At 40.8% G+C, this 25,088-nt stretch overlaps 1 protein-coding gene across 4 annotated transcripts in view; it reads left to right on the top strand.

Annotated features, from left to right (window-relative positions):
- DMD (dystrophin) overlaps positions 1–25,088 on the top strand; it is a 1,834,617-nt gene that overhangs the window by 1,269,797 nt on the left and 539,732 nt on the right. For all 4 annotated transcript variants that reach the window (XM_030304767.1, XM_030304766.1, XM_030304769.1 and 1 more), the window contains one exon: positions 24,311–24,522. In XM_030304767.1, the coding sequence (XP_030160627.1) occupies positions 24,311–24,522 (212 nt within the window). The remainder of the gene's footprint in view (positions 1–24,310; positions 24,523–25,088) is intronic.

The raw sequence follows: 25,088 nt of genomic DNA, 5'->3' as shown, positions 1-25,088 counted from the left end.
TAAATACTTAAGTCACTTGTAAAATGAGTACTTTCTTCGAATGAGAAATCCATTAGGCAGAAGAAAACAACTTGGCAATAAATTTTAGGCATTATCCCCATGCCAAGTAATTATCAGAAGGCCTCATGCTTTGAGACTGCGAAAGGGTGATCTTAAGATAATGGAGTGAGGCTTGCATTGTGAACTTTCTTGATGCTCTACATCGTGATGTGCTTCATGGATTGGCTTCCGAAAAGATTTGTAAAGCATTCTGGGAAGGTTCTGCCAATTAAAAACCGGAGATTGGCTGAAGGCTTGCAGCAATTGAATTTTGAATACAGATGGTGCCAAATTGAATGTTTCCATAGCAACAGACTTTTCCTTAATAACTTTTAGATGGGAAGGGGAACATAAAAGGAAACCATCTTTCAGCAGATGTATATTCCTACAATGTGTTTTCAGATTGGTTTTGGAAGCGAATTTGTACTTAACTAGTGATTGTTTTAAGTGGATCAGAATATGACTAAATTCTCCTGAGGAAATATTTTGAGAATAACAGGAATATATCCTAGGAACCTTATAAAGACATAAAAAGGGCATGGTTTAAAAAACAAAACAGGGGCGCCTGGGTGGCTCAGTCGGTTGAGCGGCCGACTTCGGCTCAGGTCACGATCTCACGGTCCGTGAGTTCGAGCCCCGCGTCGGGCTCTGGGCTGACAGCTCAGAGCCTGGAGCCTGTTTCGGATTCTGTGTCTCCCTCTCTCTGACCCTCCCCCATTCGTGCTCTGTCTCTCTCTGTCTCAAAAATAAATAAACGTTAAAAAAAAATTTCTAAAACAAAACAAAACATCTCTTGATCTGTAGCCAATCAACCAGGATTTTTGAAGTATGACTTAACATTGGTCAAAGATTTCTGAATTCTTAATGTCTGTGAAGATTGAAAATTTAGAATATAGGTATCATCAAACAAAAAGTGATACGTACATCATGGACTTGAAATTGATCTTAATAGATACATTTTTCATGTAGGTTTATGGATTAGGTTTTCATTATCTGTTGCTTGAAGGATTTTTTTTAAAAATATTAAATAAATCATTTCAGGAAGAACTTCAATAAGGAGGACTTTGATAGTGTTCAGACCGTATGGTGTATTATCATAGATCTAAAGTCTGGTCCTCAGCTTTGGTGACCGACGACCAGATTTTAATAATTCAGTAGTGTCAGAGGTGATCGGGGTCTGGCGGCCTGACCCACACTTCACAGACTCACAAGAGATTGGTATACAAATCATTTGAAAGATGAGACAATACATTGAAAATTAGTGTTTTATAACACAACATAAGGCTGTCAGAAAAATTAATAATGATCGTTTGCCCAGGGTGCCCTCCCCAATGAGGGCATGTAGAAGACCAAATTATGGGTTGCAAGGTTCAATGGTGACCAAAGACCTGGAAGAAGGGTAAGAAGGTACTTTTAAAGGATGGTTCACTAAGTGAGAGAAGCTACCTAAACCGCCCACCTTTATTATTCTAAGTGATTTCTCAAATAGAAAGAAGGAGTTAGGTCATTTCTCTCACATGGTATCAAAGACGTGATAACAAATGCTTGCTTGCTCCCCTGGCTTTCCTTTATGATTCCATGCAACCCGGGTCTCCCCCCCCCCGCCCCCCGCCATCGCATACACAGACTTAAATTCCCCTCTTCCTCCTTCTGTTACGGGGCAGTGTAAAACTCAGGTGTGTTACAGAGATGTGAGCCAATAGTTGGAGCTTCTTACTCGCTCCACATTAATACTCCTTCCTCGCTTGATTGCACGGGGTACTCCATTACCAAAACCCTTACAAAATAACTGGGCAACGATCTCCAACTCCAGTGGCAAGGCCCGGACTCCTACCACAAGCAATTCTGCCATAATAGGGATATAAGAAGGACCTGGGAATCTGCATTTGAAGGAGTTCTCTGAAGCTCAGCCAGGTTATTTTTGCAGATGGCTGATATCATCTGTCATCTCCTTTATTCCCCAATTTTAATTTCAGAAGAAAATCTTTTTTTCTGGCTTTTTCCAAATTTCTGGAAGGTTAGGACTCAGAGCCCCTCTGAACTTGTACATGTAAAGAGAAACTTAAGGGGATGGAGAGGGAGAGAATGATAGATGAGTTACATAGATATGTACAGAAAATAGAAATAGATGTGTATACATATTAATAGTAATAGAAATCTGTTGTTTAAAACTGGAAAGAAATATGCATACTCTTAAAAATGTAATTTAGGGGCCCCTGGGTAGTTCGGTCAGTTAAGTGTCCAAATCTTGGTTCGGCTCAGGTCAAAATCTCATGGTTTTGTGGGTTCGAGCCTTACGTCGGGCTCTGCGTTGGCCTTGCAAAGCTTGCTTGGGATTCTCTCTCTTCGTCGCTCTCTGCCCCTCCCCCACTCGCACTGTCTCTGTCTCTCTCAAATAAATAAACTTATTTAAAAAAAATGTAGTTTAAAAATATGAAGATTTGCTTTCAGTTGAAAACAGTATGACGGGGCATCTGGGTGGCTCAGTGGGTTAAGCATCTGACTTCGGCTCAGGTCATCATCTTGCAGTTTGTGGGTTCCAGCCCCGCGTCGGGCTCTGTGCTGACAGCTCAGAGCCTGGAGCCTGCTTCGGATTCTGTGTCTCCCTCTCTGTGCCCCTCCCCCGCTCATGCTCTGTCTCTCTCTGTCTCTCAAAAATGAATAAACATTAAAAAAATTTTTTTAAAAATAGTATGATGAACTCGAATGAAATAGGATCCTGAAAGCAAATGTTCCTCCCTGCCTCCCCCTCCTCCCACCCCTCCTTCCCATTCTTTTCCTCTTCCTCTTCCTTCTACTCTCTCTCTCTCTCTCTCTCTCTCTCTCTCTCTCACACACACACACACACACACACACACACACACTCAGCTGTACAAGTCAGCACAGGGTTATAACATAAAAACCAATCCCTGAACCAGATAAATAAAGGAAAAGGTTTATGTTCTTTCTCAATCTTTAGTTATTTTCCCTAAATTAGTTTTCAGTCAATAATCACGTGTAAGAACAAGTACCAGTGCTCTATAGACAATTCAACATGAATAATCAGATGAGAATTTAATGAAAATGAAGGTTGAAAATGGAGGTACACTGTCATTAAAGACACTGCTTTCATGGCTTAGTCCCAAACACTCTGCACTCTGCACTCAGTCCTTGATTTTACCCTCTTTTGAGCTGCAAAGGTGGGAATAACAATCACAAGCAGACATTCCAGGTTTCATTTATAAAACATCCTTAAAAGCGAGAGAGACAGGTGGAAACAGAGGCACAGAATGAGAAGGAAAACGGTAAAATGGCATTGCTTAAATTTTTTTTTAACGTTTATTTATTTTTGAGACAGAGAGAGACAGAGCATGAACAGGGGAGGGGCAGAGAGAGAGGGAGACACAGAATCGGAAGCAGGCTCCAGGCTCTGAGCCGTCAGCACAGAGCCCGACGCAGGGCTCGAACTCACAGACCGTGAGATCGTGACCTGAGCTGAAGTCAGACGCTTAACCGACTGAGCCACCCAGCGCCCCAAAATGGCATTGTTTAAACAGAGATGGAAACTGAACAATGAATTTGGTTATCAGACACTTCGGTATGTAGCTTTTCTTTAAGCCTGTAATTTGCTTATTTATCACAGGAAAATGATAAATCTAAAAATGCCTACTTTGTATCTCTTACTGTACTAATATTAATTCTATCTAATACAACAAAGACACTCATTCAATGTTTGGAGAAACTTTGTTGTTAAAGGTTGGTTCATACCTATTGCTGAATATCACAACGTGTACTAGAAGTAGTTTCAGATAGTATTTAATGGCATAGGGAATGAGTCGTTACAACATTAATGGCTAAGTGTGAAAAAGTAGGACACAATTTTATTTGTGCTGTGTCAGCCTACTTTTGTACAGAAGAAAAAAAGAGACACAAAAAAATAAAAGCCAGCAAGACAAATAACTGGAGGCTATACCTCAAAATGCCTAATAGCTATGGGGCGCCTGGGTGGCTCAGTCGGTTGAGCGTCCGACTTCGGCTCAAGTCATGATCTCACGGTTTGTGAGCTCGAGCCCCACGTCGGGCTCTGTGCTGACAGCTCAGAGCCTGGAGCCGGCTTCGGACTCTGTGTCTCCTTCTCTCTCTGCCTCTCTGCCTCTCATGCTCTGTCTCTGTCTCTCTCAAAAATAAATAAACATTAAAAAAAATTAATGTTTAATAGCTATCAACTGGTGGAATTTAAGTGAACTTTTTTTTTTTCCTTTGTATCTATCTGTGTTTTTCCCATTCCATTCAGTAAAATGTATTAGTTTTATTTGCAGGTAGTGTTTTCACATATATATTACACTGGTACAGTATTTCTCAACCTTTCATTCATCATTAACCTCTAAGAAGCCTTTTTAGACTTTTAGTTTCCTAATCTCCTCTCCCGCACGGAATTTAAAAAAAAAAAACAAAACCTTTTTTTAATGTTTATTTATTTTTGAGACAGGGAGAGACAGAGCATGAGCAGGGGAGGAGCAGAGAGAGAGAGGGAGACACAGAATCCGAAGCAGGCTCCGGGCTCTGAGCTGTCAGCACAGAGCCCGATGCGGGGCTCGAGCTCATCAACCACGAGATCATGACCTGAGCCAAGGTCGGTGGCTCAACCGACTAAGCCACCCGGGTGCCCCTCCCCCATGGAATTTTAATCCCACAGATATGCTCCATAATCTGTTTATATTGTGGCTCCTTGGAGAGTCACAAACCACTGTGATGTGTGCATATATATTAAGAATTTTTGTCCCTCAAGAACAAATACTCACCTCCTCGGGGCACTGTTGTCCCTCTTGTGAATGCATGTGCCCGCCCAAGAGCCAGAAGATTCTGATTCAGAAAATTTGAGGTGGGAACAAAGGCAGGAAGTTTGAGGTGGGAACAAAGGAAATGCATTTTTTTTTTCAGCAGAGCTCAGGTGTTTCAAAAGCAATGTGTAAATGTACCTACTTAATGTTACTCTATGTTTTTTCAGAAACCTGAAAAATAAGCATTTCTCTATTTTTAGGAATAATACTAATGATGGGACATACTTACACATTTATACACCTGTAAGAATTTGCCTTGTTTTTCTACTGTCAGGAACATATAACTTTGAACACAAGTTGGAACCACTTTCATGAAACACAATTTCTTCCTTGTCTTTCTTCTTGACCTTCCTATCTTTTCTACCATCTACTTCTGTGTAGGTCTTTTCTTTTAAACATTGTTGATTTCTTTATTTTTTTCCTTCACAGACAATTGAGCCGAGGTGTGGGCTTAGCATCCTGAATTCATACTTCCATTGTGGCTGGTAAAATGTGAACTAAAACCTCGCAATCACATGGTACCTTGTGGATCATTTTCTCCAGTCAGACAATTATGCAGAGGCCCCGGAGTATTCTAAGGCCATTGCTGAAGCTATTTTTTAAAATCCTATAGCATTTTCTCATTGTTGGTTAGATTTCACCACATGGAAGTTTTCATTTTTAAGGCTAAAAAAAGCCCTAAGATGAGTTGGAGAACTATTGAGCACAGCAGGTTATAAACCAATTAGGATGATGATGTCCTTCCTGGATGGAGATTTTCATGGACCTCTCACATGACCTATTTCAGCTTTGTTTTTTCTTTTTGTTTTTGTTTTTTAATGTTCAAAGTGAGTAGAGTAATGAAGAGGTGATTTAGGAAGGTTTGGACTCAGGGAAGAAAAAAAAGCAACCTTTCATTAGGCTCCTAGTAACAGCTAGCTTATTAAGCAGCAAGAGACAGAGCTTTAGTATAGAAAAAAAAAAGGATGAAAAAAAGCAAGGAGATTAGAAGGTCAATAACACCAATGGAACTGGCAGCATGGCAGTTCATAGCATATCTTTTGTTTTGGGGAGACAAGTATCCTAACTTTGGTCTGAACCTCTTGCTAATACCGACCTTAAGAAAACTTAACTTACTTTATCTGTGGGTACCAAAATGCCTAAGGATCAATCTCTTACCTAAGCTTTATTCAGGTGGAGAGAATCAGTATACCAGTTTGCAGCTGACATATTAGTCGATGTACATACTTTCTGCTGTTTCATAGCACGACTATTTCTAATTTTCCGGAACAGTGATGTAACTGCTCATCAGCCAAGAAAAAGGCATGGGAACATTCTTCTCACTGGAGTCAACCTTAGTTCTTCGTGTGGTGACTAAGAGAGAGATAGGGTTGTTCCAAGGTGGAACTTCCCCCTGGCACCAGTTATGGTCCCAAGTGCTTTCAAGTGGACCCGGGGAGTACAGGAAAACCAAAGAGTCTGAATGTTGCCAAGGAGAACGTGTATGAACTCAAAGATAGCGAAAGAGAGTAGGGGAGTAGTTTTGGTGGATATGGTAAGAAAGCCGGAAAGATGGCAGAATTCAGGGAAAAGAAAATGTTAGAGATTTCCTAAGTAACGAGCTCCTTCTAATAATCAGATTAAGAGTATAACTATGGAGTGGCTGGATACAAATCCACATTTTGCCCTGGCTGGTTGATGAGTGGTCCATTCTCGTCCAGTCATTTTTTCCCCAGTTTTTCATGTTAACAAATTCTTTGTATTATCAAGCAAATTTCAAGTGGAAATTTTCTACTACTCTCATTGACTAACTTGGCTTCATTTATTTTGCCTAACTTTGCCTACTTTCTTATTCCCTACTCCTTCCAAATCCTGGCTCCCACAGTGAGGCAGCTCCCATGCCTTAAGTTTCCTGTTTGATTTTGCTCCTTTAACTGCCAAAGTGAACTCTACAAACATTTCTGTCATTTCCTTCTCTACCTAACCTCTTGTGGCCCAGGTTCTAAACCACTTCCCTGAAGCTATCAATGATTGCCCAAGAGGTTCGCTTTGCTTAGTGTAGGGACCACCTTCCACTCTTCATCTCTGGATGTTTGCCGTGAACACGGGGACAATGTAACCTTTCCCAAATCTCTGATCTCATTTTCCTGCCCTTAGTCGGCCTCTCACCCCGGGCTTTCCCTTTGTCCGATATGCTTATGATTTCATTTATTCATCACTGTATGAATGGCATCTCTCAAAGTGACACCTCTGACCTCTCACCTGCTTTATCCATCCCATATGGCAAACTATGTACTTCACTTTTTCCTTTGGGGATGATCAAGAACTCACATTTCAAATAAATTTGCAGATCCAGGCAACTCCCCCCCCCCATTTTGTGATACGAAAGGGAACCACCAATGACTTGCAAGTCAAGCCCAAAATAAAGTCAAGCAAGCAAGACTTCCCACCAAAGGGTCTTGAAGGGAAGGATTTGCGGACATTACATACGGCCTGTATTCTGGAAGGGGCACAGTGACCTAGGCACATCTTGCTGAGAAATAGTCATAGTGGTCCCAGTCTGTTAGCTCCCTCTTTTCCTGTGAGAGGGAAAAGTCATACTATGCCAGGGTCAGATCTTCTAAAAGCCCCTGAAAGAATTGCAAGGCTGATCTCATCCCATTCCTTTTCCCACAGAAGCATTCAGTGAAGTACCTATCACCTACCAGGCAATGCATTCTATGCAGAGGGAAGAGTTTAGGCAAAGTCCTTGGCATTTAATCTTCCGAATATGTTGCTAGTTTGTTCTTCTCTTTCAGTCTACCAGCCACCATGAGGCTCTTCCCGGACACCTGTCCCAGCTTGTTGCTCTGTTTTTTCCACATCTTTTCTTGACCCTCCCCCTGCCCCTATCTGTTTTGCCCTTGACGGCCTGATTCATCTTTTCAAACCCAGATCAGATGTGTCCCTTCCCTGCGTGCACCCTTCCAGCGGACCCCCACTGCCCTGACAACACAGACCAGGATCCTTACCGTAACTCAAAAGGCCAGTAGAAGCTATGAAAACCCCCTCTCTCAGCTTTCCTTTCTAACAGATGATGCGTTCCAATAAGTGATGTGTCCTAAAGCCACAAATGCCAAATGCATATGGATCTTGAATTAAGCAGTTTACTTATAAAATGTTTATTACTCCCTCTGCAGCTTTGGTTTTGAATACATGTTAACTCCATCGCAAGTACACAATCGATTGTGAAGAAAAAGTTAGCAATAAATGAATGGATAGACAAAGGGATAAGTAAATGAATAAATGTGGAAAAACAAATTCGCATCGTATGATCTATATAAGAACCCTTTATAAGAGCTTAGGAGAACAAAAGTATAATCTCGTGGGATATCCACTTCTGGCAATGTTTGTGTGTCTTTATGTTTTTGTTAAAAGGCGTCCAGGGGCGCCTGGGTGGCGCAGTGGGTTAAGCGTCCGACTTCAGCCAGGTCACGATCTTGCGGTCCGTGAGTTCGAGCCCCACGTCAGGCTCTGGGCTGATGGCTCAGAGCCTGGAGCCTGTTTCCGATTCTGTGTCTCCCTCTCTCTCTGCCCCTCCCCCGTTCATGCTCTGTCTCTCTCTGTCCCAAAAATAAATAAACGTTGAAGGAAAAAAAAAATAAAAAATAAAAAATAAAAAAAAAGGCGTCCATCCATTTTATATGTTTTTGAAGGAATATATTTTAAAGAAGATAATAATAGTACCTTATGGTTGCTGACAGCTTTGCAGTTTATAAAGCACTTTTCACATAGATTACCTCATTTAAGATTTCTCTATTCCTTCTTTTACTACGGAAATTCTTTTTAAAAAGATTTTCTTCTAAAATTAAGGCAGGCACACTATTCTGCTTCTGTATTTCTCAGCCATATGTTTCACCAAGGTATTGTGTCTCTCTTGGATCTTTCTTCCCCGGACGTACAGTTATGATTTACCCAGAGGTAAATAGAAATAGTGGGAGCTGTATACTGTTTTCTTGTTGTTTCTCGTAAACTCAAGCCTTTCATTTTAGGAGCCTCTATACCACTTTAGGAGTTGCTATACTAATGTTCAAAGCATATTTACATATTTGGTGCAAAACTATTTTATCACTTGAATTGGAATCATTAGAATAGATAGAGTTACTTGATTTTGGGGGTAGATTCCCATGATTGATTCATTGCTTACACACAACACCCAGTGCTCATCCCAACAAGCGCCCTCCTCAATGCCCATCACCCATTCCCCCTTCCCCCACCCCCCATCCACCCTCAGTGTGTTCTCTGTATTTAAGAGTCTCTCATGGCTTGCCTCCCTCTCTGTTTGAAACTGTTTTTCCCCTTCCCTTCCCCCATGGCCTTCCGTTAAGTTTCTCAAATTCCACACATGAGTGAAATCATATGATATCTGTCTTTCTCTGAATGACTTATTTCACTCAGCATAATACCCTCCAGTTCCATCCACGTCGCTGCAAACGGCAGGATTTCATTCTTTCTCATTGCCAAGTAATACTCGATTGTATATATAAACCACATCTTTTTATCCATTCCTCAGTTGACGGACATTTGGGCTCTTTCCATGATTTGGCTATTGTTGAGAGCGCTGCCGTAAACACTGGGGTACATGTGCCCCTAGGAATCAGCACAGAAGAGTTACTTTTCACCTCCCTGTATCTCACATTATTCACTGTAACATTTATGAGCTGCTGAGGTTTAAATAAGTAAAGATTATCTCAAAATGGAGCCTAGGAAGGGCAGTTTGAGACTTCATCCACTTTTACTTTTGGCTTTTCAGTCTACTACTACTCCTACCGCTACTGCTACAACTTTGGTCTAAAATGTATTTTATAATCAGCGATCCTGTGCCTAATAACAGGACATACGTAAAATGAGCCAAAACTGATCGATCTTTATTTTTGATCTTACATATTGCTTTTCCGGAGAAGTATTTGAAAGGGTCCATTGAGACTATACTTCAATAATTCATTTCCTCTTTTCCCTTTAATATAGAAGCCTTATTCTCACAAAGTAGAAATTTGAACATGCACTTTATTTTCATAACCTTGCCTACATGTATATATTTGTTTTGTTTAATAATTTTGTGTCTGCAGGAGCGCATACATTCTTGTGTGTGATATAAGAGTTGTGTTTGCCCTTTCACCACACTTCTGTACACCTTCCTATGTGCCACACTTGTGCTGGGCCCCGATGAGAAAAATATATTTCGTCTCCTGAAGGCAACACCTTTCAGTGGGTAAAATAGACAGAAAATAGATCATTGCCAAATAGTGTAATCACTGTGCTCCGAGATAAGAGCAGGGTGCTCTAGGAACCATAATGTGGGGTACTGTACCCAAACCCATGAAACAAGGCTTGGTGGGGCCAAAGAGAATGATCAGGAAAAAATGACCAGTGATGGTGGCTTCTGAGCAGAGCGCTGCCGAGTGGAGAAGGGTGGAGAATAATCTGGGTAGAGGCGAGGCACAGACACGAGTGAGACATGCATCACATTATACATGCAGGGGACTCTCATGTGGCTGTAGAGCTACAAGAGAGGGTACTCAATGGGCAATAGAAGTCAAGAAGCTGGAAAAGGTCTTAGAAGTCAGGTAAAGCGTTTTGATTTTGTTCTGAATGCAATGGAAGAATGACATTAGAGGACTTGAATAAATGATGACAGACTCAGATTTTCATCTTCAAAAGCCTTCTGCAACCACAGGATTGAAGATTAATGTGGAGTGTAAAAGACCAGTGTTAGAGCAATGGTTCTCGGTCCTAGCTGCACAGTAGAATCGCTAGGAGGTGGGGGCTTTTAAAAAACTGCAAGTGCCTGGACTCCACCCCAAACCAATTAAATAAAAATCTTTGGGAATAGAGCCCAGACATTGGTATTTTTCAAATCACCCCTGTTGATTCAATTGCACAGACAAGGCTATGATTCAGTAAATAAGAGAGAACATCGGGAGGCTTTTAATTAAAACAGGCTTGGGAAGCGACAGCTGGATGATAGAGAGGTTAGAAGAGCGATTAAGGAGGTTGAATGAATGGCTTGGCATCTTGGTTAAAGGATAAGGAAGAAAGAGAAATCAAGGATGATTTGTATGTTTCTCTTTGAATGACTAGGTAGAGGAACAGATGTGTGTCAGCGATTAGGGGAGAAGGGTGAGGAGGATGTGATCAATTTTTGGATACACTGAATATTCAAAAGGGATTTAGTAGATATTTGACTATGTGAACATGGCGTTTGGGAGAGAGTTCTTAGGTTGAAACAGATTTGACTATGATCATTGGAAAGGTAGTAAAGGAAGCAATATACATAGGTGAACTCACCGGGGAGAGAATATGTCAGGGAAAAAGAAAAGAAGAGCAAAAAGAGACTCATAGGGAATGGCAACATTTAAGAGATAAGCAGAGGACGCTGAGGCATGGCCAGAAAGGTTGGGTAAAATCCATGCCGTGTCAATCAAAAAGTTTCAAGGAGGGCTTGTCAATGATGGCAGGTACTAAAGGGAGGTCTGGAAAAATAAAGACTGTAGAATCTCCAGTGCTATAGTAACTTGAATATCATACCTATTATCTACCACAATTTCAATGGCAATTTCAATTTCCATTTCAGCTATTATCTGCAATTTCAGTGGCGAAAGTCAGAATGTAGTGACTAAGAAACGAACCTGAGGTGTGAAAGTGGAAATAGTGCATATTGACTAGCGCTTCTCCACTTCTAATGTGCACATAAATCACCATTGGAATCTAGTTTTAAAAACGTAGAATCTGATGAGTTAGGTTTTGGGTAGAGCCCGAGCTACTACAGTTCTTGCAAGCTCGCAGGTGATACTGACACTGCGGGTACACAAACCATCCCTTAAGTCACGCTGATGTAAACCACTCTTCTATGAAGGAAAAGACATCAGATTGGCCAGATACGGTGCTAGGGCCAGAAGAAAATCTTTTTGGTTTTGTGTTTTCTTTTTAGATGAAGTTCTGGACTGAGATTGAAGATATGGGGCCGGTGAAAAATAGAATCCCTTCTTTTAGGAGGTGGAAGAAACTGGAATACTGAGTACAGGGAGGGAATTGGGCTTGGGTAGGAAGGGCACCTACGCCTGAAGGGGAAGGAGGTGAGGAAGACGAGAAAGACAGAATAGTCCTCCGGTAGATAGTATCTGGTGTTTCGCTTTTTAGCCCAGTGTTTCTGTTCGAGGAATTATTTTATATTTATTTTATTCCTTGACTTGAATGGCTAGACTACGAAATGTGCTTGTAAAGATAGAAGTGAGCCCTCTTTGCTTCTCAAGTATGACTTGCATTTTCTGCACCTTGTCAAATAAAACTTTGAGTGACAAGGTGTAGGGACGAAACTCAATGTGTGTTCAGGGAGAAAAATGCCCTTTTTATTCTACATATCTTTGAGAATATTCGCATTCCAACAAATGCATCAATTTTGATGTGCAAATGGAGTGATGAATGGGTTTTGCTGTGTGCGTTGCGTGCCAGTGACACGGCAATAAATCCATGGTGCTGGAACTGTAATGGTACCCTTTACTCCACTTTAGTGAACTCTTGCTGAACCCTTTTGAGTTGTTAGTACTTTATTTGCTACATTTGGCACTTAATTAGTTGACAGCCGGGGCCAGTGGGACAGATGGATTGTCCGGTGATCTATTGTGTCTATAGTTTCTTTTCCATGTCTTGTGAGTGACCTAGGATTATACCCCGAAATACCTTTGCGGACCTGTAGGTCAAGCGTTTTCCCTCAACTTCAAGGTTTCATCTCAACCAGTAGGTTCCCCCTGTTAAAGGAAGCCATTTTTGGAATTTATTTTAATGATCACATAATGTCACATTTCAACATCTGCCTTTTAAATGATTAAAATAGCTTACATGTTTCATTTTGACGTGATGTTGGTATTTTCTCATAATCTGTGACTCTCCAACTGGTGGCAAAATTTTCCTTTGACCTTAACTCATCTTTCAGTGTGAGCACCAGCACACCCTTACCTATGGTTTATAACCACAACTGGAGAATGAGCTTTTTTTCAGAAGACTCATTTTTTTTCTGTTAGAAGATGTGGTTTATATATACGATGGAATACTACTTGGCAATGAGAAAGAATGAAATCCTGCCATTTGCAGCAACGTGGATGGAACTGGAGGGTGTTAAGCTGAGTGAAATAAGTCAGTCAGAGAAAGAGAAATACCTTATACCATATGTTTTCACTCCTATGTGGATCTTGAGAAACTGAACAGAAGACCATGGGGGAGGGGAAGGGGGAAAAAAGAAAGTTACAGAGAGGGAGAGAGGCAAACCATAAGAGACTCTTAAATACAGAGAACAAACTGAGGGTTGACCGGGGGGGGGGAGGGGAAAGCGGGTGATGGGCATGGAGGAGGGCAGTTGTTGGGATGAGCGCTGGGTGTTGTATGGAAGCTAGTTTGACCATAAATTATATTTAAAAAAAGAATATTTGGCACACTTTAAATGAGGTATTATGGTCTTTGACAGCCTGTTGATTATGAAACTAAGAGATCTGCCTGAATTCCATTTGCCATTTCCATTCCTATAAATGCTATTTACTATCTTCTCAACTTACATATTCCACAGATGGTATTATTTTCTTTATTGGAAAGTGGTCTTAGTGACTTAAAAAGCTGCCTAAATAATATGCTGCCTCGTGCTTGCTGTGAGAGAGCATTTTCTCTAATGTTTTATTCTGAAAAATTCAAATACACAGAAAAACTGACGGAACTGTGCATTGAATAGCCATGAACTCACCATCTAGATTCTGCTAGATTCTTCGTCCCCGTAGCCTCCCATCAATCCCGATTATTTTTTGATTCATTTCAAAGTTTGGAGGCATCAGTACCCTTTACCCCTAAACGCTACAACACGCGTATCATTAATTAGAGCTCAATATTCATTTACAGTTCTTTTGTTTGTTTGTCCGTGGCAAAATTTGCATAGTCAAATGCACAAGTCTTGCGTGTGCCATTCGGTGAGTGTTGACGAATGGCTACACTAGCGTGACACGTGCCTCTATCAAGATACAGAAAAATACAATCACTCCAGAAAAGAAACAACTTTTGAATGTCGACTAGACTTGGTATGATGATGGTTTTTCAGTATATACCAATATCAAATTATCATGTACACCCGAAGCTAATATAACATTATAGATCAGTTTTACCTCAATGAAAAGTTTTTTTCAGAAGAAAGGAACCTTTGTTTAGGTTGCCTAGAGTTTATTTTGACTGAATTTTCAACACAGCTGACTTTAAGATTGTCAAGCTGAATCATACTAATAGCCCATCCAGGGGAATGGCTGTTGATATTCTTTTTGTTCATCCAGTCACTGAGCTGACTGAGTTCTTCTCAATAACGTTGGAAGGTGAGCCTCTATCCCTGACAGAAACATCAGGAAACATGTATTTCACAGACTGTTAGAGCTGGTAAGAACCTCAGGGATCATCTAGTCCGCTCACTTCTGCCTTGTGACTCAGGATTTAAGAACTTCACTGGCATTGTGAAAGCACATAGTTCCCTATCTTTACCCCTGTAATAGTGAGTTAGGGGCCAGGCGCTCTGGTCAGTGCCTTGTGTCCATTATTTCCTTAATCTTCACAGATTATCAGTCTTCTTGTTTTTGTTATCCTCACTTTACAGAGAGTAAACTGGGTGTGAACATAGCATTAAATTACGATCTTTGCCATGTCCGATCTAACAAACATTAGACTACTATCATAAAATATTTTTAACTTGGTCATGTATTCTAGGTAGGCCTGTCTTCTGTGAATTTCAACTAGGTGTTTGGCTATTCTTGAATTCTAGCTTTTTAGGATTTAGAGAAGGAGCAGATATTCAAATCAGTCATAGTGGCTAGGATTTAATCATGTGCCTATAACTCCCTTCTCTTTTCAGGTTTTTGGTCTGAAATGTCCCAGACATTTTATTCTATGTTTACATAGCAACCACACCCCTTATGCCCTGTTCCTAAATACAGCGCATGTCCATTTACACTAGGTACATTTGACTTCCTGGTCAGTGTATTTGTTTCTCCCCCTTCTTAATGGTTTAAGTTGAGATACCTCCTTGAAGAGCTTAACTATAAATCACTTTTCTACAGAACCGTGTTTAAATGCCATGTGAAGTCAGATGAAACAAATATTAATATTCTCTATAATTTGGGTTATTATCTTCACTTACCTTGGTTCCTTGTAAGTCTTTGAATATCAAACATTAAGATATGCTCACATTACTCAAGGTATAGATGTACCCTAACTTTGTATAAGAGTATAATAATGGTGGTTTCTTTTCCTTCCCTCCTTCCTTCCTTCCTTCCTTCCTTCCTTCCTTCCTTCCTTCCTTCCTTCCTTCCTTCCTAAGTTCCCTTCTTGATCATCCCTAACATTCTGTTGACTATTTTAGCTGCAGGAAACAGTCTGTTATGGTTCCCACATCTCTTTCCCGTTTTTAACTATCAGAACTCATTACCTTAACTTCAGTTGGAGTCATTTTGCTTACAGTTGACCGTAGTTAAATATCTGCCTTCTTAACTCATTTGTGACCCATTTGCCTGCAATGTCACTCTTCCAGCTTGGCATTTTCTACCTGGAACACTTAAGTGCTCTGTGGAACCATTGAGATATACAGTGTGCTCCACATCGCAGATCACAAATGTTTGCTGATGACTATAATCCGTTGTTTAGTCTCTGTACAGAGAAGCAGCAACACCTTGCTTTAGTATGGTCCGCTATGCTTTTATTCATTGTTGGATTTTATCTGCACAAAAGTCCTTCGGTTGTACAACTGTCATTATTTCCGTTTTGCAGTTGAGAAAATTGAGGTTGTGGTCAGTCAACTTTTGCCAGTTAAATTTCGTCATGAATCTAGGGCTATAACCCATTACTAACTGCCAGTCAAGGTTTCCTTCTAAAACTTACTCACAGGAACTTTCTCAGGTTGTAAATCCAGTGCAGAAATTGCAACAGAGCTGTTGTTTCTTCTGTAGCAATGTATATTCAAAAAGGCAATCATTTCGTTTTTGTAAATAACATTTTTCCCTAGGAGAGATGTTGTGGGAATTTATATCAGTCAAGAATGTATATCGATAATCAAACGTAGCTAGCTCAAAAACATGAAGTGAAAGATTGGTTAGTACTCAATCAACTGAACTGTTTCTTTCTCTGCAGTATTGTGGTTCTTGACATGATTGCTGAGTTTCCAATTTGACACTTCTGGAGATCTGTAAATCAGGACACATGCCGAGTCCCAGTCTGTCGTCCTGAGTCTTAGCATTGGTTATTTATTTCCCTTCATTATCCAGCATCTACTTACTGGACAAATCAGTTGAGAAGCTTTCCATGATGGCCCTCGGAAAAGAGAAATGCACACATTCGGGCAGCTCTTCAATTACCAACGTGCACAGATTGTCTGAGTTTATATGCATATATTTTATTATTATTTCACTTTTGCACGTCAGATGAATCCGGTATAAATGTAAATCTAACAGTATGGGCTCTAGTGACCCAGTCCATTGCTATAATATATCTTTGGTCTCTCAGTAATATCCTGAATGCAGTGTTGCAAGTGTGGTGGAATTCTGTGGTTTGAATTGTTGCCCAGGCATGGACAATGAGCAGGTCCATCTGATGTCCACCTACCACAGTGGGCCAGATCCAAAACAGCTCCTCTTTGATGAGCTACGCATTTTCAGTTAACTTTCACTCCTTGACAAAATGGAATATGTACCCTACCGCCCAAGTTTTCTTTTACATATGGTTCTGCAGGGTCTGCTCTTAGGACAGTTAGATCCATCAACTGCAGGGCTCTGTTGCTGTTGGTAAATAACCACATATCTGCTTCATCAGTCTCCGGGTGCTGATTTGTTTCTGGGAGTCTGGTCTGGTTCACTGACCAGTATTTCTGTTCTTTATCACGCCAACCTAAGACGTAAATTGTACTGTGTCCTCAGCACAGCCATCACATCTCTCGTTATTCGTGTCTGCCAGTGACGCATGCTTCTCAGGTTGCAACCCTTTTGGAAAGATGAATTCTCCAACGTTGTATGTCGAATATATTTCGCGAGCCAAATCATACTTCATTAAATTTTTACTGAAGTACAGTATGCCTAGGGAAAATGTACATGTTATAGATGTTTGGGTTGGTGAGTTTGCACAAGCTAAATACAACTGTGTAAACAGCACTCAAATCAAGAAACAGGAAGTTCAGAAGCGCCTGTCATGTCTCTTTCATGACTACCAGTCTCACTAGGCTAACTGGTATCCTGACTTCTACAGTCATCTTACTTCTTCGTGTTTTTCTATGTTATGCGAATGAAATAAAACAGTATGCCCTTGTTTTTGGCTGATGTCTTTCCCTCAACGTTATGTTTATGAGATTAATAGATAATATTACATAAATGAGATTAATACATAATATTGCATAAGTCGTGTTATTGTTGTTGCTAGATAGCGTTCTATTGGTAAATTTATCCATTATCCATTTATCTATTGGCAAAATTATCCATTATATTTATCCACCGTATTTATCCATTTTATAGTAGAGGGGAATTTGGGTACTTTGCAGTTAGGGGAATCTTCCAATTTAGGACACGTCTTTTGGTGAATACAAGTATGCATTTGTCTTGGATGTGTACTTGGGAGTGGAATGCAAAATAAATAATACATTTAAAAAAAATTTTAATGTTTATTTTTGAGAGAGAGAGACAGAGACAGAGACAGAGGGTGAGCAGGGGAGGGGCTGAGAGTGAGAGAGACACAGAATCTCAAGCAGGTTCCAGGCTCCCAACTGTCAGCACAGAGCCCGACGCGGGGCCAAAACCCACAAACCATGAGATCACGACCTAAGCCTAAGTCAGATGCTTAGCCAACTGAGCCACCCGGGCACCACCAAATCAAATAATATTTTAAATATATCTAACAGGCTGACCGTTTAAAGAAATCTTATGGTGAATCCTTTTGTAAAGGAAATAATCTCTCCATAATTTCTGCTCTGCAAAATGGATTCTCCCATTCGGGTAGTTATTTCACAAGAGTTGATACATGTGTTGATTCGCTTTCTAGTATTTGTTTCATTGTACTTATGTTAATAACAATATGATATTTTATTGTTGTTATTAGCCTCTGGAACTCAGAATCTTTTAAACTTTGAAAATGCCCATAAAAATACCCTTATTTGGGGCCCTGGGTGGCGCAGTCGGTTAAGCGTCCGACTTCAGCCAGGTCACGATCTCACGGTCCGTGAGTTCGAGCCCCGTGTCGGGCTCTGGGCTGACGGCTCGGAGCCTGGAGCCTGTTTCCGATTCTGTGTCTCCCTCTCTCTCTGCCCCTCCCCCGTTCATGCTCTGTCTCTCTCTGTCCCAAAAATAAATTAAAAAAAAAAGTTGAAAAAAAAATACCCTTATCTGATATATACATATACTTTTCTACACTATGCCACCTCAGATTTAATTAAAAATACCGACTGAGGTGAAAAGACATGCCAACAGATTCTGTCTGATCTCTGGTTTATTTTAAGGATACCAGAGAAAGAAACAGCATTGATTCGTTTTGGCTCACAAGAATCTCCCACGCACGCCAACATAGCTTTTAATCTATGGATTTTTTATTAGATGAGGATGTTCTAGTAGATATGATATTGAAGATGTCCTGTGCCAAAAACCATGGCTGATGCAGAGGCATTCAATCAGAAAGGATGCCCAGAGAATATTTGTTTGTTTAAAGGAGAGATCATAAAGAATGAGAGGAAAATAAAGAGCAAAATATGCGATTCTTTTTTTTAAGTTCTAATTTTAATTTCACTTAACATACAGTATTATGTTAGTTTCAGGTGTATAGTATATGAATTCAACCCTTCCATACATCACCCTCTGCTCCTCAGCATCAGTGCCCTCCTCAGTCCCCGCCGGCCGCTTCACCCCTCCCCTCCCCCGCCCCCCTCTCCCCTCTGGTAGCCATTAGTTCATTCTCTATAGTTAAGAGTCTGTTTCTTGCTTTGTCTCTTTGTCTCTCTCCTTTTTTTCCCCTTTGCTGTTCTTTTTTTCCCTTAAATTCCACATATGAGTGAAATCATATGGTATTTGTCTTCCTTTCTTTGACTTATTTCACTTAGACCTATACTCTCCAGATCCATCCATGTTGCTGCAAATGGCAAGATTTCATTCTTTTTATGGCTGAATAATATCCCTTTGCATCTGTATACCACATCTTCTTTATCCATTTGTCTCTTGATGGACACCTGGGCTGCTTTTATATCTTGGTTGTTGTGAATAATGCTGCTGTAAACCTAGAGGTGCATATCTCCCTTTGGATTAGTGTTTTTGTGCCTTTTGGGTAAATATCCAGTAATGCGACTGCTGGATCATAAGGTAGTGCTAGTTTTAGCTTTTTGAGCAACCTCCATACTGTTTTCCACAGCGGCCGCCCCAGTTTGGATTCCCACTAACGGTGCAGGAGGGCTCCTTTTTCTCCACATTCTCGCCAACACCTGCTGTTTCTTGAGTTGTTGATTTTAGCCTTTCTGACAGGTGTGAGGTGATATCTCATTGTAGTTTTGATTTGCATTTCCCTGATGAGAAGTGACAATGAGCATAATTCTTCAGCCATTGTTCAAATTGTGTAAACTTGAAATGCAGTCAAGAGACAGTGATTCCTTCTAAGGAAGCAAGACTCAAGGTCCGGGGCAAAGATTAACTTTAGAAGTGGAATATTTGCATCATTAGCGAAAGGAAGCGTGGATAATTAAAATAGTCTGAAGGTACAATTCATTTGACAGATAGTTACTGAAAGTGTACCAGGTAGCAAACACAAAGTTTTGTTTTCGTTTTTGTTTTTGTTTTTAATGAATAAAATTCTCAGAGTACCTTTTCCCAGACGGATAGCCTTTAAACAATGATTTGAGTGAAAGTGTTCTTACTTGTAAGGTGATCCCCTGAAATACCCGTAGGAGAGTGGGACCGGGAAATAGGGAAAGAAGCCAATGATTGGGCCAATTACGGAGCAAGTGATTGCTGTGGGCCACTAGCATTCAACCCTGACGAGTGAACTCTGGGAGACAGCGAAAAACGCACCTCCCAGTTGTCACCCACAAAGGGTGATTCTCTTCCAGCTCTCGTCATTGGCTGATTCATTTGTCAATCCTTGACAGTAAGATTTCTACCACTCCGCTAAAATTATTTTCTGTATGGTCTTCAGGGAATTCTGTGTGACCAAAGCCAATGGATACTTTTGGCATGGGCTTTGGGGAGTCTGACTGGTTCCAAGCCCTGGCGCCTGCACTCCCTATCGATATGACCTTATGGCCCTCCTTTCAAGCAGTCTGTTTCTTCCTCCGTTCAAGGAGGAGAAGTGGCAGCAACAGCAGCAGCAGCAGCATAAACAGTAATACCTACCTCATAAGATCATCATGTTGATTAAATGAATTAACGCTCGTATAGAACTTAAAATAGTCCTTTAATCAGTGGAGGTATTCGGATAAATGTTAATTATTCTGATTTTTATTACCTGTTGTGACATTTATGGCATTTAAAAGTGTCAACCACTCTTGCATTTTTGAAATCCTTTCTTGCCCGTGTCTTTATGACAGTACCCTTTGCAAGCATTCCCCCTACCTCTCTAGCCATTCATTCATCTTCCAGGCTACCTCGGCTTTGTTCTGTCTTTATGTTCTGTCATGCATTTTCCAGGACTTCGTCTTTAACCCTCTGTTCTGTTCAATCGATTTACATACCGTATCAATGAGAATGCGTTCACATTGATGTCTTCACTGCTTCTCTGCAGTAATTTATAATCTGGGATTTCTCTCCCAAAATACACAGCTGTGCCATTGCACCTTCAGTCCAAGTGACTAAAACCTCCCAATGGATAGGCCTAAGATTGAATTCATTATCTTTTCCCCAGAACCGTTCATCCTTTATTCTTTGGGTAGACAGTGGCCAACACCTTTATATGACAGGCACCAACTAGAAACTGGGGAATCTGTCTTGACTGCTTTGTTTCCCCACCACTTAGCATAATGCCCGGTGTCTAGCAGATGGTAAATAAAATGGTGACTGGCAGGCTAGACGAACAGACTGTTGGTTTGGGGTGCTTGGAGGGATGGATGGATGGTTGAGTGAGTCTGTAGCCTGTACATTTATTTAGTTAAGTATTATCTGATGATCACATACAGTTGAAGGTCAAGGATGAGAAAGCACACCCTTAGTGGGATGCACACACCAAAGAACCGTTTTATCTTGCCACATTGCACACGCACGACCCCTTTGGGATGAGCACTTTGATTGCTGTGACTCAACAAACATTCAAATGGTATGATTGAAATAATGATCTGGGTTGTGAAAGTTTCCTCCTTTTGGCTCAATGAAGACATACATACCCGTATAATAGGAAGAACTATCTTACTTCTTCCTCATAGGACGGCCTATTCAAATATGGAGATTATGTCTGCCCTACTGAAATGAACTATAAGATGTATGAAATATTCACGGGCATGATTGCAAATGGCTTACCATGTTTATATCAAAAATACGAGGCATTTAAAATTTTGCTAGCGTAATAAAATGTCACTAATCAAGGCTGATTAATGCAAAGGCAAATTGGAATCAGAGACTTTTTAAGGAAAGCCAATTTTATTATTTTCAAATACATATAGTATATAAAAATGGGCTAAGAAAAAAAGGTGCCAAGTATGCATAATAAAATAACCTGCTACGATAAGTGGAAAAATTGGTTCGTAATTGGAATATCAGTTATTTCTATGATTGATGGAGAAATATTTCAGAACACGTTAAGGCGTATTTATTTATATTTTCCACAGCTTTCTTATAAGAGCATTTATACTAGTAATTTTGCAAACTAAAGATTAAATAGAAGACTACTTAATAATTATAAATCTCAGGGCACCTGGCTGACTCAGTCAGGGGACCATGCAACTTTTGATCTCAAGGTTGTGAGTTCGAGCCCCACGTTGGGTATAGAGATTACTTAAAGCCTGTTACAAATAAATAAATAATAACTGTAAATCTCAACTATGATAGGTACCGCACTACCTTGTGGGGCAACAACAGCGATGAAACAAACACACAAAACAGAATGGGGCTCAAAGATCGGAGAGAGAGACTGACATTTAAAACAGAGGTTCACATGTTACACACGCAAACAGAAACAAACCCAATAAAAACAATCATGCGTAGGGGCGCCTGGGTGACTCAGTCGGTTAAGCGGCCGACTTCGGCTCAGGTCACGATCTCACGGTCTGTGAGTTTGAGCCCCGCGTCGGGCTCTGTGCTGACGGCTCAGAGCCTGGAGCCTGTTTCAGATTCTGTGTCTCCCTCTCTCTGACTCTCCCCTGTTCATGCTCTGTCTCGCCCTGTCTCAAAAATAAATAAAATGTTAAAAAAAAAAATTTAAAAACCCAATCATGCATAATGAAGGCCACTTACTTGGTTTTGCCTACTCCAGGTCCCAGATTCTTGATTTCATGTCACAATCACTAGTCTTGTAGGTTCTGTCTAGTTCTGATGCTTATTTACAGAAAATCTCAAGCACTTCTTTAACTCCTGAGTTCTCCTAACTTAACGGAGCCAACAGCAGGGTTAACGAAGAAGGTCTAAACTTAACGTCGTGAAGTGCAATTTTACAGTACTGTTCTGTGTACATTTTATCTCTATCCATAGCCCCCCTTGCCCTTCTCTCCTGTGGTCTCTACTCTGAGGGGCAGATCTGTGTCACCATTGGGCTCCCATGCTCTCTGCCTTCCGGTTGGTTTACCCACTCGGGAGACCTGTTAGGAAAAGCGAAGAGAGCGAGGGCAAAGTGAGATCAGGGTATTTATTCTCCTGGTTCCTTCCAGGGAAGTTGCCTCAGGCTGACAGTGTCCCTTGAGAAAAGATTACCGCGCCTCTCAAGGTGGTTTCTCCTGATGATTCCCAGCTTCTGGACACTTCTCCCTCCCCTGAATTCTTGGTCCCAGATGTAGCCAACAGCTCCAATGCCGCAAGGTCCAATTTCCTGTATTCTTTTTGGTGACTTTCGTTTACGCTGATTATGTTCTAATTTGTTCCTTTGTAAATAAATCTCCTAGATTATCCAGGCCAGATCACAGAGGAACATGTATGTCAAGCTAAGATATTTCAGAGGACAGTAGGGAGGCATTGAAGGGTTTAAATGAGGGATTGGGGTGATCATATTTATATTAGTTATTGCTCTCTCTGCAGTGTAGAAGTTGTGTTACAAAACAGACTCGAAGCAGTGGGGCCATACGGTCTTTTGCAGGTATGTAGGTGAAAAATGACAGAGCTTTGCAGTGGGAATATGTAAAAAGTGGGAAGGAGTTCTGTATGAGAGAATTTGGTAACCGCCTATGTATGGTATTCATCGAGACTTAAGGAAACATCTAGAATATTTGTCAGGTTTTCCTCATGGGATAAAGTTGGTAGTGGTTTTATTACTTATATTCTAGGGCATTGTTTGTATTTTATGAAATGAGCTTCAAGAAAAGATAATGTGGTCCTTAAAAGAAAAAGACGATGTGGTATGTTTGTTTTTAATACATTAAAACAAAGTACTTCAGAGAAGAATTGATAGGGCATCTCCATCTTGGACTCACAACGATACCAAAAAAATTGCCTCAGGATAAGGCTGTCTTACAAAATATAATCAGCGTGGATCCTTAGATACTGTTACATTCCCAGGATGCCTATCTGCTCTTGGGTTGCCTCAGAAGAAGACCCCAGGAAAAGGTTTTGAGAGTGCATGGTTTATTTGGGAGTTGAGGGAAACAGCCAGTAAGGCAGGTACGCAAGTCAATAAAAGATGGTGCGTTATCAAGCAGGTTCCTTCTTTGGGCCACTGGAGCTTTATCCCACTAGGAAAACTCTGGAACCCTTGTAAAACACATGCTCCCCAGTTACATACCCTGGTATGAATGGGACTCAAATATTCATGCCCCAATACCTACCATCGCTTCTTCCTTACAGGCTGCTCCTGGGAGGTGGGGCCACGGGAACCATCAACTCCCTGGTAGATCTGGCCGGCCACTCAGATGGCAAAACAAATTCTTTGGGGCCCCACAAAGCCTTTGAGGAATGAATTTCCAATGACAGTGTCAGAAGTCAGGTTGTTGGGCTCTGAAGTGCTAAGGGCAAGGCAATTCAGGCGTTCTGCTATCGTACCTTTCTAAATGATTATTCATATTTGACTCTGGGGATTGGGAACAGACAGAGCTGAATATTTACGTATACTACCGATGTTCTAGGTCACCTTCAGGAAGATAACTTAACCTCCTGTTTGCCACTGAACAAGAAAGGAATTCGATTGTCCCTTATGCTAGCTGTAACACAATGAACAATGTTTTAAATGAGTACTAGAAAGAGTGGGGAAATCTTTGAATGTTAAAATTCAGATGTCTTCTCCAGACCTGCATTCACTCCTGTGTATTCATTTTTTTCCTTTTATTCCAGTTGAAAGAATTCAGAGTCAGTGGGATGAAGTACAGGAACACCTTCAGAACCGGAGGCAGCAGTTGAATGAAATGGTAAAGGATTCCACGCAATGGCTGGAAGGTAAAGAAGAAGCTGAACAGGTGCTGGGGCAGGCCAGAGCCAAGCTGGAGTCATGGAAGGAGACTCCCTACACAATGGATGCGATCCAAAAGAAAATCACAGAAACCAAGGTTAGTATCACAGATAGATATGTCCTTAAAAGAAAATACCACTTGTACTGGATAAAATTATAATATGGATGAAAATTGAATGATTTTTAAGGTAAATGTATGAAAAGAAAATTGCGTCTAGGCTGAAATGAGCAGTAGACTTTTCAGTCAAGGTAGAGATTCGAGGAAAATTGACGGCTAATAGCAAACTTAAAATTAATTTTGTTTAATCGGGATATCATAGGCTGCTTTTCATAGTACACCATTTTTTGAGATCACTTCATAGCTGATGTCCAGACTTATGTGGTAGCATGAAGGCAGGGGGTTGGGATTACTTCCTTCGTAGAAAAAGGAACAGGTCTACTCCTTCCTAAGTAGGGCCCTGAGTGGAGAAGGGAATAGATGTGTAAGGTAAGGCAAGGGTAAGGTGTACTCTCACTTTCTCCTCCAGGTCTTTGACCTCCAGACCCATCTCTCTACTTCTTTGTCTTCCTTCTCTTCTTCCTCTTCTTTCCCCCCAAAACTCCATCATGTATCTGTCCATCTCATGATCTAGAGCTCTCTGGGATACAAGAAAGAGAACTGGG

The sequence above is a fragment of the Lynx canadensis genome, chromosome X (assembly GCF_007474595.2).
Source record: "Lynx canadensis isolate LIC74 chromosome X, mLynCan4.pri.v2, whole genome shotgun sequence".
Classification (NCBI taxonomy): domain Eukaryota; kingdom Metazoa; phylum Chordata; class Mammalia; order Carnivora; family Felidae; genus Lynx; species Lynx canadensis.
The sequence above is the reverse complement of the archived record's forward strand: the minus strand, read 5'-3'. Positions and strand labels throughout refer to the sequence as shown.